The sequence below is a fragment of the Entelurus aequoreus genome, linkage group LG01, assembly GCF_033978785.1.
Source record: "Entelurus aequoreus isolate RoL-2023_Sb linkage group LG01, RoL_Eaeq_v1.1, whole genome shotgun sequence".
In the NCBI taxonomy this organism is placed as follows: Eukaryota; Metazoa; Chordata; class Actinopteri; order Syngnathiformes; family Syngnathidae; genus Entelurus; species Entelurus aequoreus.
Genome location: NC_084731.1, coordinates 39,555,694 through 39,578,782, shown reverse-complemented (window position 1 = coordinate 39,578,782; position 23,089 = coordinate 39,555,694). Strand labels below are relative to the sequence as shown.

Below are 23,089 nucleotides of genomic sequence, written 5' to 3'. Positions count from 1 at the left end.
ATATGTTGCCATCTAAACAATGTTATCATTGCTTATTTCAGCAAGACAATGCCAAGTCACGTGTTACAACAGCGTGGCTTCATAGTAAAAGAGTGTGGGTACTAGACTGGCCTGCCTGTAGTCCAGACCTGTCTCCCATTGAAAATGTGTGGCACAGACCCCGGACTGTTGAACAACTTAAGCTGTACATCAAGCAAGAATGGGAAATAATTCCACATGGAAAGCTTCAAAAATTGGTCTCCTCAGTTCCCAAAAGTTTACTGAGTGTTGTTAAAAGGAAAGGCCATGTAACCCAGTGGTAAAAATGCCCCTATGCCAACTTTTTTGCAATGTGTTGCTGCCATTAAATTCTAAGGTAATGATTATTTGCAAAAAAAAAAAAGTTTCTCAGTTCGAACATTAAATATATTTTCTTTGCAGTCTATTCAATTGAATATAAGTTGAAAAGGATTTGCAAATTATTGTATTCTCTTTTTATTTACCATTTACACAACGTACCAACTTAACTGGTTTTGGGTTTTGTACTAGAATAGTTTTATCAGCATTACATATATCAAAATAAAGGACCTACTGTACTGTTTACTTGTTAAAATACCTTTACTAATATTAATATTAATAATAACAAATAAAATGTCAAGGCATTTCTCTAAAAAAACAATAATATACATTTTGATAACGTAAAAGATAGCAATAATTTACCCAATTTTTTTTTTCAAAGTTCACTAGAAAACACTTTACTTAAAAGGTTTTTACTGGTCCAAAATGTCCAAATAACTGTAAGAAAAAACAAGTCGCTGAAGGTCTCGGTCATTTTTGCCACTTTTTTGAAACATGTTGCAGGCATCAAATTCCAAATGAGCTAATATTTGCAAAAAATAACCAGTTTGGACGTTAAGTATCTTGTTTTTGCAGTCTATTCAATTGAATATAGGTTGAAAAGGATTTGCAAATCATTGTATTCTGTTTTTATTTACGATTTACACAACGTGCCAACTTCAGTGGTTTTGGGGGTTGTATTTATATTAGACATTAGCATGCTAATATAGTTAATAAATTCCTTCACATGCTAGCTTTTTAGCTAATTTTGCTGGCATTCTATTCTGTTAGTTGACACATGTTAACTGTTACAGGCATGTGACTTGAACTTAATGAAAAAGACATAAAATAAGCCAGGGATCATTTTTAATGGAAAACCGTAGTTTTTACCACTGGATTATCAAAAACCGTACTCATTACGGGAAAACCGTAGTTGTAGGCCGGTATGGCAAAGAGACTGATCAGGATTTTAACACACATTGTAGGTTGGAAAAAAACGTTAAATATTTTGGTACTGTACGCATGATAACTGTTAGCATGCTATTTTTCTGTAGTTTTGCAGGTATGCACATCAGACTCACACATGTCAACTGTTAGCATGCCAGCTTTTTTTGCTCAATTTGCAGGCGTAAACCTAACAGACTGATCTTGTTACTTGACGATATTCTATCGAAATTGCATTTTGTAGTTTAATTATTCATGATTATATTTTAAACCTAGTGACAGTGAGTTGGGTGGTCATGACACTGCCGTTTCTAAACAACACTACAGTGTGTTGGATTAATGTTAATGTGTATTTAAAGACCTTTAAATTTGTAGACAAGTTGTAGAAATACATTTTAAATAGCTCAAGCAGACATTTTACAATACCCCTGCGGTACCTCTTGGGTCTACATGGGGGTCGCGACCCCTTTTAAACAACTCTGATGTATGATATTGAAGTGAGATAAGGTTGGGATAAAATATGTTTATTGTGTTACGTTTTTTATGTGTGATTTGTATAAAATTCTAAGGTTACAATTGAAAAGCACAGCAGGAGATGTTTCACATTAGTACACCAAGGTTCCTTTCCGATGCTAACAAGGATGAGCTGCTGCTTCTTCCCCAGTTCGAAAGTGTCAAAAAAAGACACTGCTCTATTTTTTAGGATGCAGTCACTGAAGAACGTCTGCCAGCTTCTCATGATAATACTCATAGTTGTCTTTGCAGTCTTCCCACAGGTTAAGAGGTTGGTCCTCGTTCTCCACAAAGGTATCCCAGACATAGGAGAAGTCTAGAGGCTTCATCACTCTCAGCTTGCAGCCAACTTTCTGCAGAGCCTTCAGCCCAGCCTGAATCTCGGCTTCTTCCCACTCCAACAGCCGAGCAGCAAAGATGTTCAGTTGGATGTTTTTCTTGGCTTTTAACTCATCAGCTATCTTTGCAGCACAAGCAGAGCAGGGACTGCATGACACATACCTGGAAAGAAAATATATATTTGATTCAAACTATTGCAGTATACGCAGTAGTAATTTTAGTTAAGGCTTTTGGTGCAATCACTATGGCGGTTATGTAACCCTTCTATAGCATTTCCCATCACTTAGTTTCTAATGTCCTTTTGGCAAAACATTTTGTTATACTTTGTCATATTTCTGTGAGGCTCTGAAATGGAATTAGATTTAGTCAATGTACTTTTGAATGTACAGTATTTCAAAAACAAAACCCTTGTTAATCGCGGTTAATCAGTTGCTGACATGAAATGATAAACCCATTTCTGCGAAGTATTAATAATTAATTATCAAATATTTTTTATAGCTACAGCATGATAAAAACCTGTTTAAGATCTTCAAAATACATTTTCAACATTAGAGGGCCATCTATAGAGGAAATAACAATCATATAGTCACCTTTACACTCTTTAATCCACTATGGTAATGCTGTCTGAGGCTGCGCCAATCAGTGGTTAGGTCATGATACTGAACAGCGTGCTCTGATTGGTTTGGTATCCTCTAGTGCAGAGGTGTCAAACTCATTTTAGATTGGGGGCCACTTGGACAAAAATGTACTCCCAAGTGGGTCGGACTGGTAAAATCATGGCACGATAACTTAAAAATAAAGACAACTTCAGATTGTTTTCTTTCTTTAAAAATAGAACAATCACATTCTCAAAATGTACAAATCATAATGTTATTGGGGTTGTTTTTACACTTACATGTTGCGGTTAATAGTATTCTATTTTTATTTGTCATTATTTATACTTTCTGAATACATTATGTGATACTGTTCATCAGTCAACTCATTGGTGTTCATTTTCAATCTATCAAGATAAAAAAATATCAAAATCAAATTACAGGATGTTATTTATGTAGTTTGCTCATTTTCTGTCATGTGGTTTATTTTTATTTTTTTTACATATGTAGCATAATCTACAAAGAATTGCTATTGCATCATCCAGAACAGCAGTTTTTTTCTTTCAAAAACTTCGGTTCATTTTTATACTTAACAAACTCACCCCGCGGGCCGGATAAAACCGGGGTGTCAAACATACGTTTGACCCCCCTGCTTTAGTGGCTAATACTATTAAAGCAGACCTGGGCATTCTGCGGCCCGCGGGCCGCATCCGGCCCTTTGTATGTCCCTGTCCGGGCCGCGTGAGGCCAATCGTAAATTACAAAATACATTTAAAAAAGTATCTATTTCGAGTGTGCAATACAACGGTGCTGCTTTTGTTTTGAAAAGCGTTATTTTTATTACTTCCGTGTGGACGTATGCTCGTGCGCGCAGCTGCAATCACAAAATACAAAATAAATTTAAAAAAACATCTATGTCGTGCGTGCAATACAACTGTGCTGCTTTTATTTTGAAAAGTGTTACTTATGGCCGTATGAGTGAAGGCGCACAGCGACAAGTGATGCCCGGTTATCCCCGAGACGCTAAAAAAAGAAAAGTTGATGACGAATGGCGTGTTTTCAACAAGACATGGACTGCACAGGTTGCTGTGTTTAAAGAATATAGTGTAACGACCTGCTGAAGTTGATGTTGTGATTTTGAGTTGCGGAAATGAGTAGTGAGGATGGACGTGCGTGTGGAAGGAACGAGATAAGTTGAGCTGTGTTAGTATAGGTTGCTCAATAAAAGTTTAAATAGAGCGTCAGACTTGGTGTGCACTTCTTCTGGACGCTACAATTGGTATCATAAGTAAAACTTTGTGCATACTGCCGCTGATTAATAGTGTGCGCATACTGCGCTGCTTGTGCATGTGCTCAGCCTGCTACGACATCGGGAGGTACGTGCCATGATGTTTCCTGGCGACTTTGTCAAGATGGAACGGGAGGGGAAGGACACTTAAGTTGCCGGCAGCACTGCAGATGTATGTGTGTATCCCGGACGTGAGAAGCTCGCCGCAAAGAGAGAGAGAGGGAGGAAGAGAGAGGCAGCGTCTACAGGTGCGGCGCACGCTGCTTGGCATGGGGGAATTCCGCCCTCAATGAAGACTCCCAGGTTTGATGGCAAGGCGAACTGGGAGGCATTTCATCCCACTTCTGACACCGTAGCGTCCAGAAGAAGTGCACACCAAGTCTGACGCTCTTTTTAAACTTTTATTGAGCAACCTATACTAACACAGCTCATCTTATCTCGTTCTTTCCACACGCACGTCTATCCTCACTCCTCATTTCCGCAACAGCAACGCTTCCTCCTTCTTCGCCAATCACCTTACAGGCGTGCTACGTTCACAACAAAGAGGATGCAGGATAAAGTGACAGAAATTGAAATTTTTGCATTGTAATATACATCAGGAAGTGTTGTGTAAGAAAGTGTTAAAAATAAAACCATCAAAAGTCATCTGCTTTTGTATAAAGATAAGTTAGGTTAAATGAAAATATTATTATTATTATTATTTATTTTACGGTATATCAAAAATAATTTGAGCAAAATTTAATTGAAATATTGTCGGTGTGGCCCTCCAGCAGTGCTCCGGTTGCTAATGCGGCCCCCGGTAAAAATTAATTGCCCACCCCTGTATTATAGTATTATAGTATCCAACTTTTGGCCCCCTTACACCAGACTCCTGAAGGGCCCCCAATCTTACCTTAAACCCAATGTCGCTAGCTCACACACACACACACACACACACACACACACACACACACACACACACACACACACACACACACACACACACACACACACACACACTGTTTGTTTACATGCACTAAAAAACAGATCATTGCATGAATTGTGATGAGGTACGGGTCGGACGAACGAGACTCGATCGTTAAGATTGCACATATCGGATTGATGTCCACATATGAAAGAGGCTTTGGCTTGGAAAAAATCAGATACATGTCACATATGGTTAAAAAAAAGAAACAAAATTGACCTGCAATGTGAACATAGCCTAAGATGACTACTAATTCAGTGTTATTATTTGAGTGGGCCCTGGGCCCCTCTGTACTGGAAAAGTTGGGCACTGAGGTCAAAAAGGTTAAGAACCCCTGTTTTAAACCATTCCAGTAACTAGAAGGTTCCAGATCCGAATGCCGCTTCCTCCATCCCAGTCGCTGCTTGACAAGACACTTCGCTGATCAAGATGCTGACCAGCTACAGCCATAAACAACCAATTAAGCAGATGTGTGTAGTTAGTTATGCACTACATTTACTCCATTAAATTTATTTAAGTTACATTATGTAGATGAATTGTACTTGTCATGGTAGTTTTGATGCAACATACTTTTTACTTTTGAGTATTTTTGTGAATAAGAAACGCTACTTTTACTTTGTTGCACTGAGTTACATTCCGATTGCTATGTTGAATTATAATCATAATTATTTATAATCTATTGATTAATGCTTGCAAAGACATATTCATTTGGCTCGTTAGAGAGACTTCTGTCACATGACTTTGTTTCACCAATCCAATGTAAGCACTTGTGACCTTTGACTCCATTTCACCAATCCAAACGGGGCCTGGCAGTCACATGACCCCACTCAAACTACACACTGTAAAACCTGACATAACATCATAATCCTTCAAAGTTTACTGACAAAGTATGAAAAATAACCTATATGTCATCATCTGTGTCAGTAGAAATGTTTTAACTCGACTGAGAGAAAATGGCCTCAAACTGTCACCTGAGAATTGCCGTTTTTCTCAAACCTCAGTCCGCTATTTGGGACATATTGTATCAAATGACGGAGTTGACACCGACCCAAAGAAAGTGGAAGCCCTTAAGACCTAGACGAGACCTCCGACATTAAAAGAGCTCAGATATTTTCTTGGATACTGCGGTTATTACCGAATATTTGTACAAGATTATGCTAAGATTGTGAAGCCCTTAACCAATTTAACTGCTGGTTATCCACCGATGCGAAGAGGAACCAAGTTTTCTAAAATTGATGGTAAATACTTCCATCCCAAAGAACCCATCCATCCATCCATTTTCTACCGCTTGTCCCGTTTGGGGTCGCGGGAGTGCTGGAGTCTATCTCAGCTGCATTCGGGCGAAAGGCGGGGTACACCCTGGACAAGTCGCCACCTCATCGCAGGGCTCCCAAAGAACCATTTAATGACAGATGGACTTTTTCTTGCCAGCAAGCCTTTGATACTATTATCAACAAGCTTACTTTGTCTCTAGTGTAAAGGTTCGCAAATCACCATATGTTCTAGGGCTGCGAATCTTTGGGTGTCCCACGAGATTCGATTCAATATCGATTCTCGGGGTCACGATTCGATTATAAATCGATTTTTTCGATTCAACTCGATTCTCACTTCAAAAACAATATTTTTCCGATTCAAAATGATTCTCTATTCATTCAATACATAGGATTTTAGCAGGATCTACCCCAGTCTAGGTCCTAGAGGTCCAGTGATCACAGGTAAGAGCTACTCTGCTAGCTCTAGTCACAGCTTCCCCCACTTTTAGCTTTGTCTCTCTGTAAAGTGAAAGTACAACATTGTCTGTAAAAACCGAGCGTGATGGGATGTCATACCGTGGCTCAATAGTTTTGATCATGAACCTGAAGCCTTCTCTCTCCACTGTGCTGTATGGTCGCAGGCAACGTTCCCTCTAAGGTGCGCGCCTGCGCAATTGCGCACTGCTCACGTGTCCTCTGCGCAAAGCAAATTAATGCCGCGCAGAAAATCAAAAATCCCATCTGAACTTTAAACAAAATAAACACATTACAATTTATTCTGTATGATTTTGCAATGCAACTCTGTGAGTGACAGGTGACAACAAGAGTGGCCTCAATGAATAAAACAATCTTTGTCAACACAGTTCAATTATTGTCTGTTGAGACACTTTACAGACAGGAATTCCATCAATCACTTTATTGAGCAAAACTGTTTGTAACCACACCAAAAACATGAGTAAAAAAAACTTTTATCTATAAAAACTGGTAATTTTCTGTCATACAAACCAGTCTTAAACCAACGTTGTCATCCGTCGTTTCAACAGAAGCCGCTCGCTCTGTCTCACCTGCACCAACACACGCACTCATGGCACTTAGCCAGTGCTGTGTTTATGGCCACACAAAAAGTCGGACAACCCCAACGCCACACAATGTGTAAATGCCAGGTTGTAACACTCTGACTCCTCAATCATATTTGTGCTTACTTTACTGCCATTTATTAAGAATGTTAATATAAGGATATTATTCATGAAATATTGTCTATTAAAATGCTAATAAAAAGATATATTTTGCAGACAGAAAGTTTCAGGAACTAAATGTAATCTCTGAAAGGGGTAACATTTCTTTTAAAGGCAGGACCCACAGCCAGACATACAATACTAGCACATAGGTCATGAAAAACATGTTTTTTGTTATTGTCATTGTAAGGGGGCAAAATCCCTTCCATCCATCCATCCATCCATCCATCCATTTTCTACCGCTTGTCCCTTTCGTGGTCGTGGGGGTGCTGGAGCCTATCTCAGCTGCATTCGTGCAGAAGGCGGGGTACACCCTGGACAAGTCACTACCTCATCACAGGGCCAACACAAATAGACAGACCACACTCACATTCACACACTAGGGATCATTTAGTGTTGCCAATCAACTTATCCCCAGGTGCATGTCTTTGGAGGTGGGAGGAAGCCGGAGTACCCGGAAGGAACCCACGCAGTCACGGGGAGAACATGCAAACTCCACACAGAAAGATCCCGAGCGCAGGATCGAACCCAGGACCTTCGTATTGTGAGGCAGACGCACTAACCCCTCCGGCAAAATCACTTATATCAGAAAATTATTTTAATAAAACATTTAAATGGTTATGATGTCAGGTTTGGGACAGGTGTGCTGCTGGTGTGGCCACAGTGTGCACGTCTGATGTTGCTCACATGTGCTCCACTGTATGCTCAGGGAGTTTGTGCGTTTGCTCACACACATGAAAAATTAGAGGGAACATTGGTCGCAGCTCTTTTGCAATGAAATAAGCGATGGATCTGGTTATCTTCTTTGCCCGTTCAGAACTGCATGGGTGGTAATTTTGTGAACTGGTGAAGTGTGTTGATCAGCTGCCGGTGTTGTTAGTGGATGATCCTTTTCCTCTGATAACTCTGGGGGGTGTCTGTCCAAGTGAGCGCGGGGATTTGAAGTATTCCCCAAATACTTAACTTTAGCGTTGCAAAGTCTGCAAATTGCATGAGTCATGTCAAGCCCTTTCTTACCACGGTAAAATCCAAAGTGTCTCCAAACGTTTGCTTTCAAAGTCCGCGGAGGCGGTTGTATTTCTACTTTAGGCTGCTCTGTTTCTTTTTCTTCTACCTGAATTTTAGCGGCAACACAACAACACTACACTCCCCTTAGTAGCTAGCTACCAGGTAGCCACGCTGCTTATTGCGCAATACCTACGGTAGCCCAGAAGGCACATACACATTGCCGGGAGCGGGGGAATAAAATAGATTTTTGAAAAATGAGAATCGATACGGAATCATATAACGCAGTGGTTCTTAACTTTGTTGGAGGTACCGAACCCCACCAGTTTCATATGCGCATTCACCGAACCCTTCTTTAGTGAAAAATAAATAAATAAAATGTCAAATTCAAGACAAAGTTATATGTTTTTGGTAACACTTTAGTATGGGGAACACATTCTAAGTAACAAAGACTAAATTTAGAGTTATTTGGACACTAGGGGAACATATTCTAAGTAACAAAGACTTAATTTAGAGTTATTTGGACACTAGGGGAACGTATTCTAAGTAACAAAGACTTAATTTAGAGTTATTTGGACCCTAGGGGAACATATTTTAAGTAACAGAGACTTAATTTAGAGTTATTTGGACACTAGGGGAACATATTCTAAGTAACAAAGACTTAATTTAGAGTTATTTGGACACTAAGGGAACATATTCTATGTAACAAAGACTACATTTAGAGTTATTTGGACACTAGGGGAACATATTCTAAGTAACAAAGTAAAAGTAAAGTAAGTAAAAAATAATTTAGAGTTATTTGGTTAGGGTTTGGGTCAGGGTTAGAGGGTTAGGGTTATAATAAGGCCATGCAGAATAAGGCATTAATAAGTACTTAATAATGACTAGTTAAGGGCCAATATGTTACTAATTTGCATGTTAACAAACAACTAATTAATGGTGAATATGTTCCCCTTACTAAAGTGTTACCATGTTTTTTTACTGGTGCATAAAATGAACCGTGCATGAACATCACCAATTGTTCAAAGAAAAAACCAACACAAACTCACAACAAATTACACACCTGCAAATCAGTCAGCTGTTGCCGTATCCGTAATACGCCGACAGGGAGAAGTTTGTATTTACACGATGAGTCGGGTGTGTTTTGACCTCCGCCGAACCCCTGAGGCCGACTCACCGAACCCCTAGGGTTCGATCGAACCCAGGTTAAGAACCACTGATATAACGTGAGAATGGCGATTTGAATTCGAATCGATTTTTTCCCACACCCCTAATATGTTCTCAATACATATGCCAACTCTACAGGGCTTGGTGCAGCATTGTTTTAGGAGCAGGATGGAAAAAGTTGAGTCATCGCTTATGCGAGTAGAGGATTGTCACGCAGTGAAGCCAGGTATCCAGCGCATACCTTGGAATGTTTAGCCTTGAAATGACCCATTACGGATAAATTACATGACTACTTGTATGGTAACCCCTTTACAGTAGTAACAGACAACAACCCGCTGAGGTATGTTCTTACCATTGCTAAGCTAGATACTGCTAGCTATCACTGGTTAGCTGCAGTATCCTACTTTACGCTTGACATTACCTACCGAGCTGGTAAGCAGAATCAAGACGTAGATGGTTTGTCAAGAAGGCCTCATGGTGAGTTAACCAATGACAGCCAATTGCAAAGTGAAAGTAAAAGAATCCATCAATTTATTTCTCATCAATTGACCCCTAAGATTAGCAGTTTCCATTCCATAGAAGCAGTCCAAGCCACATGTCAGAACCACATTGCTGAACAAGCAGAGAAAGACACAACCGCCCTTTGCCTCGTTGAGTCTCTCTCTGTTCATCCAGACGCCATTCCTGCTGTTTGAGGAGGAAACAATTCAAGAAGGTCTTCTCGCAGTGCCCAGATACAGTAAGGATGATCTAATTCAACTACAAAGAACAGACCCAGTCATCAGTAATATCCTCAAACCTATTTAGTCAAGAGAGCCAATACCGGCCTGCTTTAAATCTGAGTCACCTGAGTGCCAGCTGATTCTTAGGGAGATGAGTAGTCTTGAACTGCAGGGTGGTCAGAAAACGACAGTGCAACAATAGTCATTTTGACCAACTTGTCGTTCCACAAGTATTGAGATCATTTGTACTCACCAGTCTGCATAATTAAATGGGACATATGGGAATCGAACGCACTCTGGACCTAGTCAGGTCAAGATTCTACTGGCCAAAGATGGCAGCAAATGTAGAGACAAAGATCAGAACATGTGGAAGATGTGTGAAGAGGAAAAGTCAGCCAAAAAGAGCTGCACCTTTGGTTACTATTCAAAATAGCAGACCCATGGAACTGGTTTGTATGGGCTTTCTGTCTTTAGAACCAAACACCCATAACATCAAATATATCCTGGTCATCAGTGACCACTTTACCAGATATGCTGTTGCTATTCCTACAAAAGATCAGAAAGCCAACACAGTTGCTAAATGTCGGTGGGGGAAGTTTCTCAGCCATTATGGATTTCCTGAACGCCTCCATAGCGATCAGGGCAGTGATTTCAAATCGAAAACCATAAAAGAGCTTTGTACACTTGCCGGCATCCGCAAGGTTGGGACAAGCCTCTATTTATCCTAGAGGTAACCCAGTGGAGCGGTTTAATCGCACACTGCTTGGTATGCTAGGAACTCTACAGGAAAAAGAAAAAACTAAATGGCGTGACCACCTTAAACCTCTCACTCATGCATAAAACTGCACGAGAAACGATGCAACTGATTATTCCCCATATGAGCTCATGTTTGGGCGACAACCCAGATTGCCAATTGACATCGCATTTGGGTTGCCTGTAAAAAACAATTAATTCCCTTCACATTCGCAATATGTGAGGAACTTGAAGTCTCACTTAAAGGAAAGCTATCAGCTTGCAACTGAAAATGCAAAGATATTGTAAGATGTCAGTGAGAGAATCCACACTGAAAATAGGTGACCGAGTCCTTGTGTGTAATCTGTCTGTGCAACGAGCACAAAATTGATGATTGAAGGGAGTCAACAATTTATATTGTGAGCAGGAGACTTACCTGTTTACACAGTGTGCCCTTGAAGGACAAGAAGGACCCACAAACACATTACATTGTGACCTCCTATTACCTTGTGGATCCCTCACTGAAACAGACGAAGAATTAGAGGGGCCAAAACCATCACGTAAGCCTAAAACAAGACACACAACTGTACAGTTGGATGAGCATCATTCATATTCAGAGGATGATGATGATAACAGTACTATCCCATGAAAATATCTGGAATTGAGGCAACATTCCTTGAAAGCTCGAACATCCCCAAGATGCAGAGAAAGGCAGTTCTTGAAAGTAAACCACCAGCTGGAGCTGAATGGCCATCTGTTAATCATGAAAATTTACCTGAAACAAGAGTCTCAAGGTCTATTTGGACACTAGAGGGGGGAATCTTTGGACACCTTACGATTCGATTACGATTCAGGAGCTATGATTTGATTAAAAATCGATTATTGATGCCTCTGTAATTTATGTATTTTGATGCAGTTTTACATTTCTTTTCATTTCCCTAAATAAGCATTTACCACTTGCAACTTTTAAAAAGAGTGCATTTGCCATAAAAAAACAACAGTTAAATTAATCCCCATCACATTTATTAAATGAATAGAAATGTGTACAAAACTGGAACATAAAAGAGCTTGCCTGATCTCTCGGTAAGGTGGCTCGCTGCAGTCAGCCAACTTTTAGAACTGTCTGCATTACTTTATCTACAATAAATTAATAAATTATCGATTATTGACATTTACTAATCGATTTTATAATCGTCCATGTCTGAATTGCGATACATCTAAAAAGCTATTATTTCCTCCACCTTTACAGGACACTCACCTGATTCATTAATCCAAGAGCGACATTCACCAAATGGAAACAGTCCTGATTCTAAAGAAGTGGAAATTAAAAATAAATTATCACTAAACAAACCTCAGGAAAATATGGCACATACAATTGGTTGCAATGGAACCAACATAGTACACAACTGAAGTTGAAACGGAAACTAAGAGAAAAGCTTTTGAATCTGAAGCAAACTCACCTGACACACCTCTACAGGAGGCATTTGCAACCAATGGAGAAAGAGAAACAATCGGTTTTGGAGAGACTGAAGCAACGGAAGGAACCGATCATTGTACTCGTCTGACAAGTTCGTCTGATTGATATGATGAGTCTCAGAAAGACGAAGTTTATGAGAACCCTCGGCAATCCGAATGCTCGAGGAAATCACCTCAGAAGTTCACCTACCCCCAACTCAGAAATAATTTCATTTATTTTGCCCAAACCCTACTAGAGGGCTTCAATCGAGTTTTTGTTGAAACTTTTGAAAAAAATCAAATTTTGAAAGAAAAACATGAAGGGACTTATGTCAGTTAAGAGGGGGAGGGTGTAACATAGCTACAAAATGCAGGTTTAAATAAAAAAGTTAAATAGGGAATAAAGTGTTACTAAGTTACATATGTAGTTACTAATATGTAAAAAATAAAGTGAAAGGAGGGGCTTTGGTGATTAAAAAAAGCGTAGTTGCTGTGTTTCGACGACTCAATGTGCTCTGTCGAGATGAGCAGACAACACCCGAGCTCTGTCGAAAAGATCCGAGCTTCACCGAAAGGAAGCCGAGTGGCGACTTTCGTCACAAGAAGCTTTGTCCAGATAGAAACCTCGCCGCACGTTGAGAAGTCTGTCTGTGTACGGTAAAGTTAAAAAACACTTAAAAAAATATCTCACAGCAAGAGCCGAACCCACACACCACAAGGAGCTTCATGCATCCTGTGACGTTGTCAGTTGTATTCTTTGTGTCTCGGTCAGATTTTTTTAAGTTGGACAAAACCACAACCAGTGACACCAAGAACGTGATCAGGATATTTCCACTGAATTAAAAGGATTGGTTATCTGTGTGGGAGGACTGTATCAATGGGAAATTGATCTATAAGGGAGATAACTCTTATCTTCTCAAAGAACTTTGACTATTTCAGATTAAACTGACTTTTGGACAATTTATTTAATTTTTTAAAAAAGGGCCCAATATATTTTCAATATGTCAAACTGTATGTTTAAAATGATTTTAAAAAAGTTAACTAAAAGTTACAGTAAACAATATCCAGTCTATGTGTGTCTATAGTTATATCACTACACTCAGCTTTTACAGAACCTAGAATATTAGACACCACAATTTGGTTACATAGAGAAAACATGTTGCAGTAAGTTGTAAATGTGTAATGTTTTAGTTGCACACATGCTAACATTAGCCCTGTTGTAACCTCATAAGTAACTGAAAAATGTGCATCTTTTGTACTACATATTGTAGTACGGTCTGGCTGTCGCTCACACACAAACAGACACACCACCAACAGTTGTAATGTATGTACAATATAAAAATAGTTATGAAGTTACTCACTGGTTACTCAGTACTTAAAGGGGTCAGATTCTGATTTTTTTCTATAATTAAAACACTTCATTGTGGTCTACATAACATTTTGAATAGATTATGCTGTACAGCCGCTTTCAAGCTGCTTTATGACCATCTCTTCAGGACGTGCCATTTGTGGGCGGTCTTATTTACGGGCATCCACTTTGACTGTGTCTTCTACCAGTCATCGATGTTGTGGTTTTTAGCACTACCATTATGAGTCTACAGAACTATACGCTCATTTTTTATTAGAAATGGCAACAGCAGAGGATACATGTGGGACGGCGTGGCGTAGTGGGTAGAGCAACCGTGCCAGAAACCTGAGGGTTGCAGGTTCGCTCCCCGCCTCTTACCATCTAAAAATCGCTGCCATTGTGTCCTTGGGCAGGACACTTCACCCTTTGCCCCCGGTGCCGCTCACACCGGTGAAATGAATGATGAATGATAGGTGGTGGTCGAAGGGCCGTAGGTGCAAATTGCAGCCACGCTTCCGTCAGTCTACCCCAGGGCAGCTGTGGCTACGAAAGTAGCTTACCACCACCAAGTGTGAATGATTGATGGGTTCAGAAAAGCATGTAAAGCGACTTTGGGTACTTAGAAAAGCGCTATATAAATCCCAGGTATTATTATTATTATTATACATGTGCATCTACGAGTCAGGCTGCCACACAACAAGGGAATAGAGAAAAAGAAGGAGCTTATTAACTACATCAACTCCTTTCACTGAAATTTAATTTTTGACTACTCTCCCATCTATACATCCATACTTAACATCCATTACCGTATTTTTCGGATTATAAATCGCAGTTTTTTTCATAGGTTGGCCGGGGGTAGCGACATATACTCCGGAGCGACTTATGTGTGAAATTATTAACACATTACCGTAAAATATCAAATAATATTATTTATCTCATTCGCGTAAGAGACGAAGCAAATGTCAGCAATCGTCACACACACGTCAACCAATAAGAATTCGGCGGGGGCGGGTCATGGCAGAAGTGCATTGTGGGTCATGGGATGCTAACTGCTGCTATGTCCGTAGCTATTAAAATGGACCATTTCAACATTGGCGGTAACTTATAAAAAGTGAGAAGGGCGGAACAAAAATGGCACCGAAAAGGAAATCATATACTGCAGGTTACAAGCCGGACGTAGTGAAATATGCAGCAGAAAACGGCGATCGAGCAGCAGAAAGAAAGGAAGCGGCGCATACCAGGAGCGACAACGAGGAAGAAGATTTCATCGGATTTAGCGATTAGGAGTGACAGATTGTTTGGTAAACGTATAGCATGTTCTATATGTTATAATTATTTGAATGACTCTTACCATAATATGTTACGTTAACATACCAGGCACGTTCTCAGTTGGTTATTTATGCGTCATATAACGTACACTTATTCAGCCTGTTGTTCACTATTCTTTATTTATTTTAAATTGTTTTTCAAATGTCTATTCTTGGTGTTGGATTTTATCAAATAAATTTCCCCCAAAAATGCGACTTATACTCCAGTGCGACGTATATATGTTTTTTTCTTTCTTTATTATGCATTTTCGGCCGGTGCGACGTATACTACGGAGCCATTTATCATCCGAAAAATACGGTACATGCAAATGCAATCCAAAAAAGACACAAAAAGCCTGAAAAGTAATTTCTCTAAGACAAGATGTGATTGTTTTTTACTCCTGTGGAAAACATAAAATGTGTTGAATACAAAAAAGGCAAACATAACATGTGACAGCATGATGAGCTTGGTACTCATCACTCGTCTCAACAGGTCTAAATTATGTCATTATGTTAATGGTTTGCTAGCATTTATAGCAGTAGTGGTTTAATTTTGGTTTCAGTTAGATGTATTAAGTTATCCGTTGCATGATACTTCCATGTGGGAGCTCACCTTCAGAAATGTTTGAGGTGCAGTTATTTCCTGGTTTTGTGGGGTTGATGATGTCATCACTGACGACATCAGACCAAACCAACTCACCGGGGTTTAGTTTGTTTTATATGTAGTTAATATTAGGCTAGGTCAGAGAGTTACGAGGATTAGATAGCATTAGTATCTTTGGGCTCCTTTATTTTATCACTACAAAGACACACTGTTGTAGGGTAACTGTTTTGATGTGTAGAAATGTTAAATTGCGTTTGTAAACCAACCTATGGGCAAAAGTGGCACATTCCAAGTAGTATTGGAAGCCCTATAAAAGAGCAGAAGGGTAATATGCTGTGGCCATTTTTGTTGTGAACAATTCAGACGTGCTGATGCCAAAACACATGCTTTTATTTTATTGATTGGAGTGCGTAGATTATTTGCTTTGTACTTACGATACTTTAAGTCACTACTTTGATTCTTTGTTCTGTTTTACAAGCGTTTAAGACATGCGTTGACAATAAACATGCCACACTTCCAACAAACTGAAAGTCTGCCTTCCTATCATTTGGCCCTCCGACACCACATTCGGACATAAGAATGTTCCTTCATGCAGTAAACGTACCAGGTGATCGTGTATTTCAGTGATGGGACATAGTCGGACAGGCACTGCGTGAAGAAGGCGTCCTCAGCATGCGGTCCTGTGTGCTCATCCTCCAGACAGCCTCTGTCAAGTCCTTCAGTTGTGTTTCCTTTATCCACCAGGTAACACAAGAAGGTCTTATTGCGGCCTGAAGAGTATTCCACATTTTTGAACTGGAACTTGAATGCAAAATGATCGATCCGCTCCCTGTTTGAAACACAGCAAATGATAACAAATTCTACACTTCTTATTGTCTTATGTTGCATCTTAATGTAGTATTGGAAACAAATAGAAACTTTGTTTTCGAGAGTCTACTTATAGCAACAGACTCGTGTTGAGTGTTACAGTATGATGTACAACCGTTAGCATAGTTATGTGTGTACCACATTACATATCTGCACCTGTTATGTTAGACGACCAAAGCAAACTTGAAGGTATATATGTGGGTGTCAGGTTGAAACTTGCTCTGGAAGTGGGGTACATTAATTTTACACTCAGACTCTAGAGTTGCAAGGCATTATTATTAGATGAGGTTTACATGACCCCAATCAGAAGATAGATGGACTGAACACCGAAGATTATTTTTAGGAGAACTGATTGTTAGCTACAAATGCCTCTGATATCAATGAGCAACCATTGCACAGTCTAGACTATCACTAACTATGGTATCTTAAAATATGATTACTATTACCAATAAGCGGCCAGGACATAGTCTTGTTAATTAAAATCTAAACAATAGACTATCACAAACTATGATTTCCTAAAATATGATTACTATTACTATTACCAATTAGTGGCCATCACATATTCTTGTTAAATAAAACCTATAAAGAATAGACTATCACCAAGTATAGTATCTTAAAACATGATTACTATTACTAATACCAATGAGCGACCAACAGTTAAAACAAACTTATGAACAATAAACTATCACCGACTATGGTGTCCTAAAATATAATTACTAATAACAATGAGAGGCCATTGCATAGTCTTGTTAAATTAAATATATAACCAATAAGACTTTTACAAAATATAGTATGTTGAAATATGATTAATGTTACTAATACCAATGAGCAGCCATTGCATAGTCTTGTTAAAGCAAACTTATGAACAATAGACTATCACCAACTGTGGTATCTTAAGTTATGATTACTAATACCAGTACCAATAAATGGCCATAACAAAGTCTTGTTAAAAACTTATAAACAATAGACTATCACCAACTATGGTGTTATTTAATTAATGGTTATTAATACCAATGAGCGACCATTGCATAGTCTTGTTAAAACCTATAAACAATAGAAAAACACTGTAACCTACTATGGTATCTGAAGGTATGATTACTATTACCGGTACCAATAAGCGGCCATCGCATAGTCTTGTTAAATAAAACTGATAGACACCATCACAAACTATCTTGGTATCTATCTGAGGTTTAGATCCACCTCCAAAGACATGCACCTAGGGCTAGGCTCATTGGCAACACTAAATTGGCCCTATAGAGCAGTGGTCCCCAAACTATGGCTCATGGGCCGGATCCGGCCCGCCAGCGTCAAAAATCCAGCCCGCCGAAAGTCCCAAGTATAAAAAATATAAAATATATATATATATATATATATATATATATATATATATATATATATATATATATATATATATATATATATATATATATATATATATATATATATATATATATATATATATATATATATATATTTCAAACATTTTTTTTATTTTTTTTTATCTGTCCTTTCTAATACATTTTTTACCACTTGTTACTCGAGGTGTGTCTTAGCCGCTCAGGCAAATCATATTGTTTAAAAATGCATTTTCCGATCGATAACGTGACATAAATTTATGTATGTATATGTATATGTCACGGCCTATGCGCAGTCCCACATGCCTTCTGGACGCCGGAACACGCCTTTGCTCGCTCTGATCTGAAATCAGCGCACCTGGGACTAATGAGGGCAGGCAGCATAAAGGCCAGCGGACCCGAAGATCCGGCGCGGGAACGTAGTTAACTTCCCATAGTAAGCATCCCGTCTCTGGCTTCCCTCCCGCGTACTTGATCTATCTCTGTGTCTTCCCAGCTCCCGTGTCTTATGTCCCTTGTGTCTTCCCGCTTCCCATGTCTCCCGTGATCGAGCTGTGTGCCTCGACTCCCCTTTGGACTTTGGACTGCCTCCCTCGATCCTCGACCCCCTGCTTGGACACGGATCTCGTTGCTTCTCTGCAGCCCCCGACCACTTGCTTGCCCACGGACTGCCTTCTTGCCTTGCACCTTGTGGTCTGGCGAAAGATTCCTTCTACACTCACGGTAAAACACAACAGTTAACTCCACACTTAGTCACAAACACAACCATACACACTCTTGGATTCCATCAAACTCCATTCCCTTGTTGTTTAATTAATAATATTGTTTCATTGTCATTTCTGTACTATTTTTTTATTTTTCGCTAACTGCTTATTTGCTATCACTTTTACCATCATATTTGTACATGTCGTATTTGCTGATGTTGCTCTATTGTTGTTGTTGTCGTTGTTGTTATTGTTGTGTTTGCTGTTGTTGTTTTTGTCTCTCTGTCTTATCCCCCTCTTGTCCCCACAATATCCCCCTCTGACTTCCTTTTTTTCTCTTTCTATCCCTTCTTGCTCCGGCCCGGCTGCACCAAATGATAATATAAATACATTTAATAAAGTCATATACCAATAAGGCAACAAGAGAAGTATCCTACACTTCTCTTTTGTAAAGTAAATCTGAACAGCCGATATGGGCATCTACATCAACTATATGATTTGCCTGAGAAGCTGGACAGGACAAAAAAAAATAAAAAAAAATAAATAAATAATAATGTTTCGTTATTATATATATATATATATATATATATATATATATATATATATATATATATATATATATATATATATATATATATATATATATATATATATATATATATAAATAAAACATAGAGCTTAACTACGCCCCCTTGTGGTCTGTGCCGTCTATACACTCCCCCCAGTAAACATAACAGTATATATACATATATACATACATATACACAGCCTGGCCCCCGGCCAAATTTTTCTAACCCAATGCTGCCCCGAATCAAAAAGTTTGGGGACCCCTGCTATAGAGTGTGAATGTAAGTGTTAATGTTGTCTGTCTGTCTGTGTTGGCCCAATGATGAGGTTGCGACTTGTCCAGGGTGTACCCCGCCTTCCGCCCAAGTACAACTGGGATAGGCTCCACACCCTGTGCAACCTCAAGAGGAACAAGCGCTATGAAATGGATGGATACAATAAAACTGCCCCAAGTGGAGGAATAGTGTAGTACAACTGAGTAGCCCTTTGAGACATTTGTGATTAAGGGCTATATAAATAAACTTTGATTGATGATTGGCTGATTGCTGCGGCCCATATGGACCACAGCTGACACCGACCACCCTATAGTTAAGAAACACTGCTGTAAAACATAATACATTGTGAAAATTAATATATGTATGGTTTACTTGAATGTTTAGCACATTTTATTATCGTTGAAAAAAAAATTAAAAATACAACGCAAAAGTTACCTTAACTGAATTGTGTACAGAAACTACATACAAATAACTTTTTACTGAACTTGATATTATTCAGCAAGGTAGATTTGGAGTAATTGAAGTGTTTTAATTGACTACAGAATTTGCAATGAGGCACTTTACATATGAAGTTATGCATATATTAACAACAACAATTTTTTCCCCTCTGTCATTTATTATGAATATATTCTTCTTCGGGAAAAATTAAAGCTGAAGAGCAAAACTCAGTGTCTTCAAATTCATGCACTCTCAGTTTGGTCAGTAGGAAAGAAGTTTGCTAAAATAATTAGCAAGAAGCACTTTTTACAGTGATTTGCAAATACAACATGTAAGATAGGTACAGTAAACACTTTAGACATTCATCACTATGGAACAAGAACTTTGTGAGGTTGACCTACTGTACCTTGCAGTTATTTCAAATGGAGGAAGTTCCATGGGCTCAACCTGAAGATCTTCACTGTCACCATTAAGGGCTGCATTGTTATCTGAAGGAACCTCTCTATTTTCCTGAGCATGATCTCCTTCATTCTTCACTCCTTTTCCATCCTTGGCTTCTTTCTCTTGTCGCTCCTTTCTTTTTTGCGAATGACCTCTGTCGGCCATGGTACCGAGAGTCAGTTTTTTATGCCGGGAAGTGCAAGGAAAGAGGAAGCAGCACAGTGAAGAGCTGGCTGTGGAATGGTGGACAAAGAGGAGCTGAAAAGAAGAAAAGTAATGGAGAGATAGGGAGAAATGAGAGAGAGAGAGAGAGAGAGAGAGTGAGAGAGAGAGAGAGAGAGAGAGAGAGAGAGAGAGAGAGAGAGAGAGAGAGAGAGAGAGAGCTGTGAAAGACCTTCACCTCTATATAATAACTACACGTCACGAATGTCCATACAGTGCAACGATCACCAATGTTAAAGTGGATTTATTAAAAGCCAATTACAGATAAAACATGCAATGTAAAAAAGAAAATGTAAACAGGTAGCTCAGTTGCCACAATTTGTATGTAAAATTTACAGCAAATTTTTATGGTTAACGGGACAAGCGGTAGAAAATGGATGGATGGATGGAATTCTATCTACTCAACTGCCACTTTCATCTAGGGTCATTGTTTTACAGTGCAATACTCTATCTACAAAAACGGTGTCGCTGATACTTTTACGGTACAAGCCTGGCAACTGAGTTATTTTTTATCAACTTTTTTTGCTGCATTAAAAAATGCAGATTTTGAACAATACCTAAAATGAGCAGTTTGAGTGTAAAAATAGCATCGTTGCCCTTTAAAGGTCTCCAAGGATCAAACGTTGCCGGACGCACTCAAGCAGCTGCAGCTTCCAGACCAAGTGTGTCTATTAAAAGCCTTTATGGACGAGCTGGGGGAAGTAACCCCTATGCCTGTGATGCAAATGTTTTTTTGCGTGTGTGTTAGTATTTTAAAGTAACTTGCAATATCTCTACAAGTACCATGGATTGGTTTTCAAGTGTGGGCCTGTGCTTTGTGCTGATGTTTTTTTTTTACATTAAACCATGTCAAGAGCATACCTCTCAAAAAATATATAAGACTATAAGACATATATAAGTACTGCACTATTTTTATGCCAGAGAAAAATACCAAAAGAAACCACTTGGGTATTTATATCCCCTTTCTAAACCTCTTAATCCAGAATCCAGTACAGGGGGAAATGTGTTTGTTTTTGTGTCGCAATGGAAACTAGTAGGCACGCCTTGTCTAAATATACACATGCAATACATCCAAGCAAGAATCTTAGCTTACAACTTAACTAAACACAATTTTTGAGAGCTAGGAAGACAATTCAAACTACAAGCACTTTTAAAAGGGTCATATTATGATTTTTAATCTACAGCTAAAACAGTTTTCCGGGCCAAGCACCACCTAATTGATGGAGAGATGAAGCAGGGACCACCTACTTATATCTTTCTTACTTAGTGAATATATTGTATAAAATTGTGTTTTAAATTTAACTGGTTCTAAAGGTACTTTATTATGGTATAATACTAAGATGTTCAAATACAACAGTAATAGAGTCAGTAATTGCTAGTAGGCGTTCCTTGTCTCAACATACTAATGCGATACGTCCAAGTAACAATAAACGATCTTAGCTTAAAACTTAACTAAACACAATTTTGAAAGCTGGGAAGACAATTCAAACTACAAGCACTTTTAAAGGGGTCATGTTATGATTTTTAATCTACAGCTAAAACAGTTTTCCAGGACAAGCACCACCTAATTGATGGAGAGATGAAGCAGGGACCACCTATTTATATCTTTCTTACTTAGTATATATCTTGTATAAAATTGTCTTTTAAATTGAACTGCAGCTGAGATAAGCTCAAGCATCACCCACGACCCCGAAAGGGACAAGCGGTAGCGGTAGAAAATGGATGGATGGATGGTTCTAAAGGTACTTTATTACGGTATAATACTAAGATATTCAATTACAACAGTATAGAGCAGGCGTCCCCAAACTTTTTGACCCGGGGGCCGTATTGGGTTAAAAAAATTTGACCAGGGGCCGCGCTATATATATATATATATACTGTATATATAAATAAATACAATCTAAACTGTCTTTTCCTTAAACGGAACAGAAGTCATATGTCCACTGATGTTTAAAAACTCTACACTCGGAGTCTAATTTATGTTTCCCCAACGATTTCGCCATTTTTTCCCCTCGTGCACTAATTGACTGAATTGACATTGCTTGGATGGCAACATATGTTGCTCCAAAACCTGTATGTACCTTTCAGCATTAATGGTGCCTTCACAGATGTGTAAGTTACCCAAGCCATGGGCACTAATACACCCCCATACCATCACAGATGCTGGCTTTTAAACTTTCCGCCTATAACAGTCTGGATGGTTCTTTTCCTCTTTGGTCCGGAGGACACGACGTCCACAGTTTCCGAAAACAATTTGAAATGTGGACTCGTCAGGCCACAGAACACTTTTCTACTTAGCATCAGTCCATCTTAGATGAGCTCGGGCCCAGCGAAGCCGGCAGCGTTTCTGGATGTTGTTGATAAATGTCTTTCGCTTTGCATAGTAGAGTTTTAACTTGCACTTATAGATGTAGTGACAAACTGTAGTTACTGAC

General features: G+C 39.0%; 1 protein-coding gene across 1 annotated transcript; it reads right to left on the bottom strand.

Annotated features, from left to right (window-relative positions):
• Window positions 1-1,780: 1,780 nt before the first annotated feature.
• LOC133663666 (C->U-editing enzyme APOBEC-2-like) lies at window positions 1,781-20,656 on the bottom strand. The gene is made up of 3 exons (XM_062068376.1): window positions 20,398-20,656; window positions 16,390-16,614; window positions 1,781-2,274 (listed from the first exon to the last, which is right to left on the bottom strand). Exons 1-3 carry the CDS (start codon window positions 20,595-20,597, stop codon window positions 1,971-1,973), a joined length of 729 nt encoding a protein of 242 aa, XP_061924360.1. The 5' UTR covers window positions 20,598-20,656; the 3' UTR covers window positions 1,781-1,970.
• Window positions 20,657-23,089: the final 2,433 nt, after the last annotated feature.

What these genes read in the sequence shown, in the direction of transcription:
- LOC133663666 (XM_062068376.1), bottom strand. Translation starts at nt 20,597, where the DNA reads ATGGCCGACAGAGGTCATTCGCAAAAAAGAAAGGAGCGACAAGAGAAA. An exon ending in CCATTTGAAATAACTGCAAG is followed by an intron (nt 16,615 to 20,397) that starts GTACAGTAGGTC and finishes TGTTTCAAACAG; the next exon opens with GGAGCGGATCGATCATTTTG. An exon ending in CTGAAATACACGATCACCTG is followed by an intron (nt 2,275 to 16,389) that starts GTACGTTTACTG and finishes TTTTCTTTCCAG; the next exon opens with GTATGTGTCATGCAGTCCCT.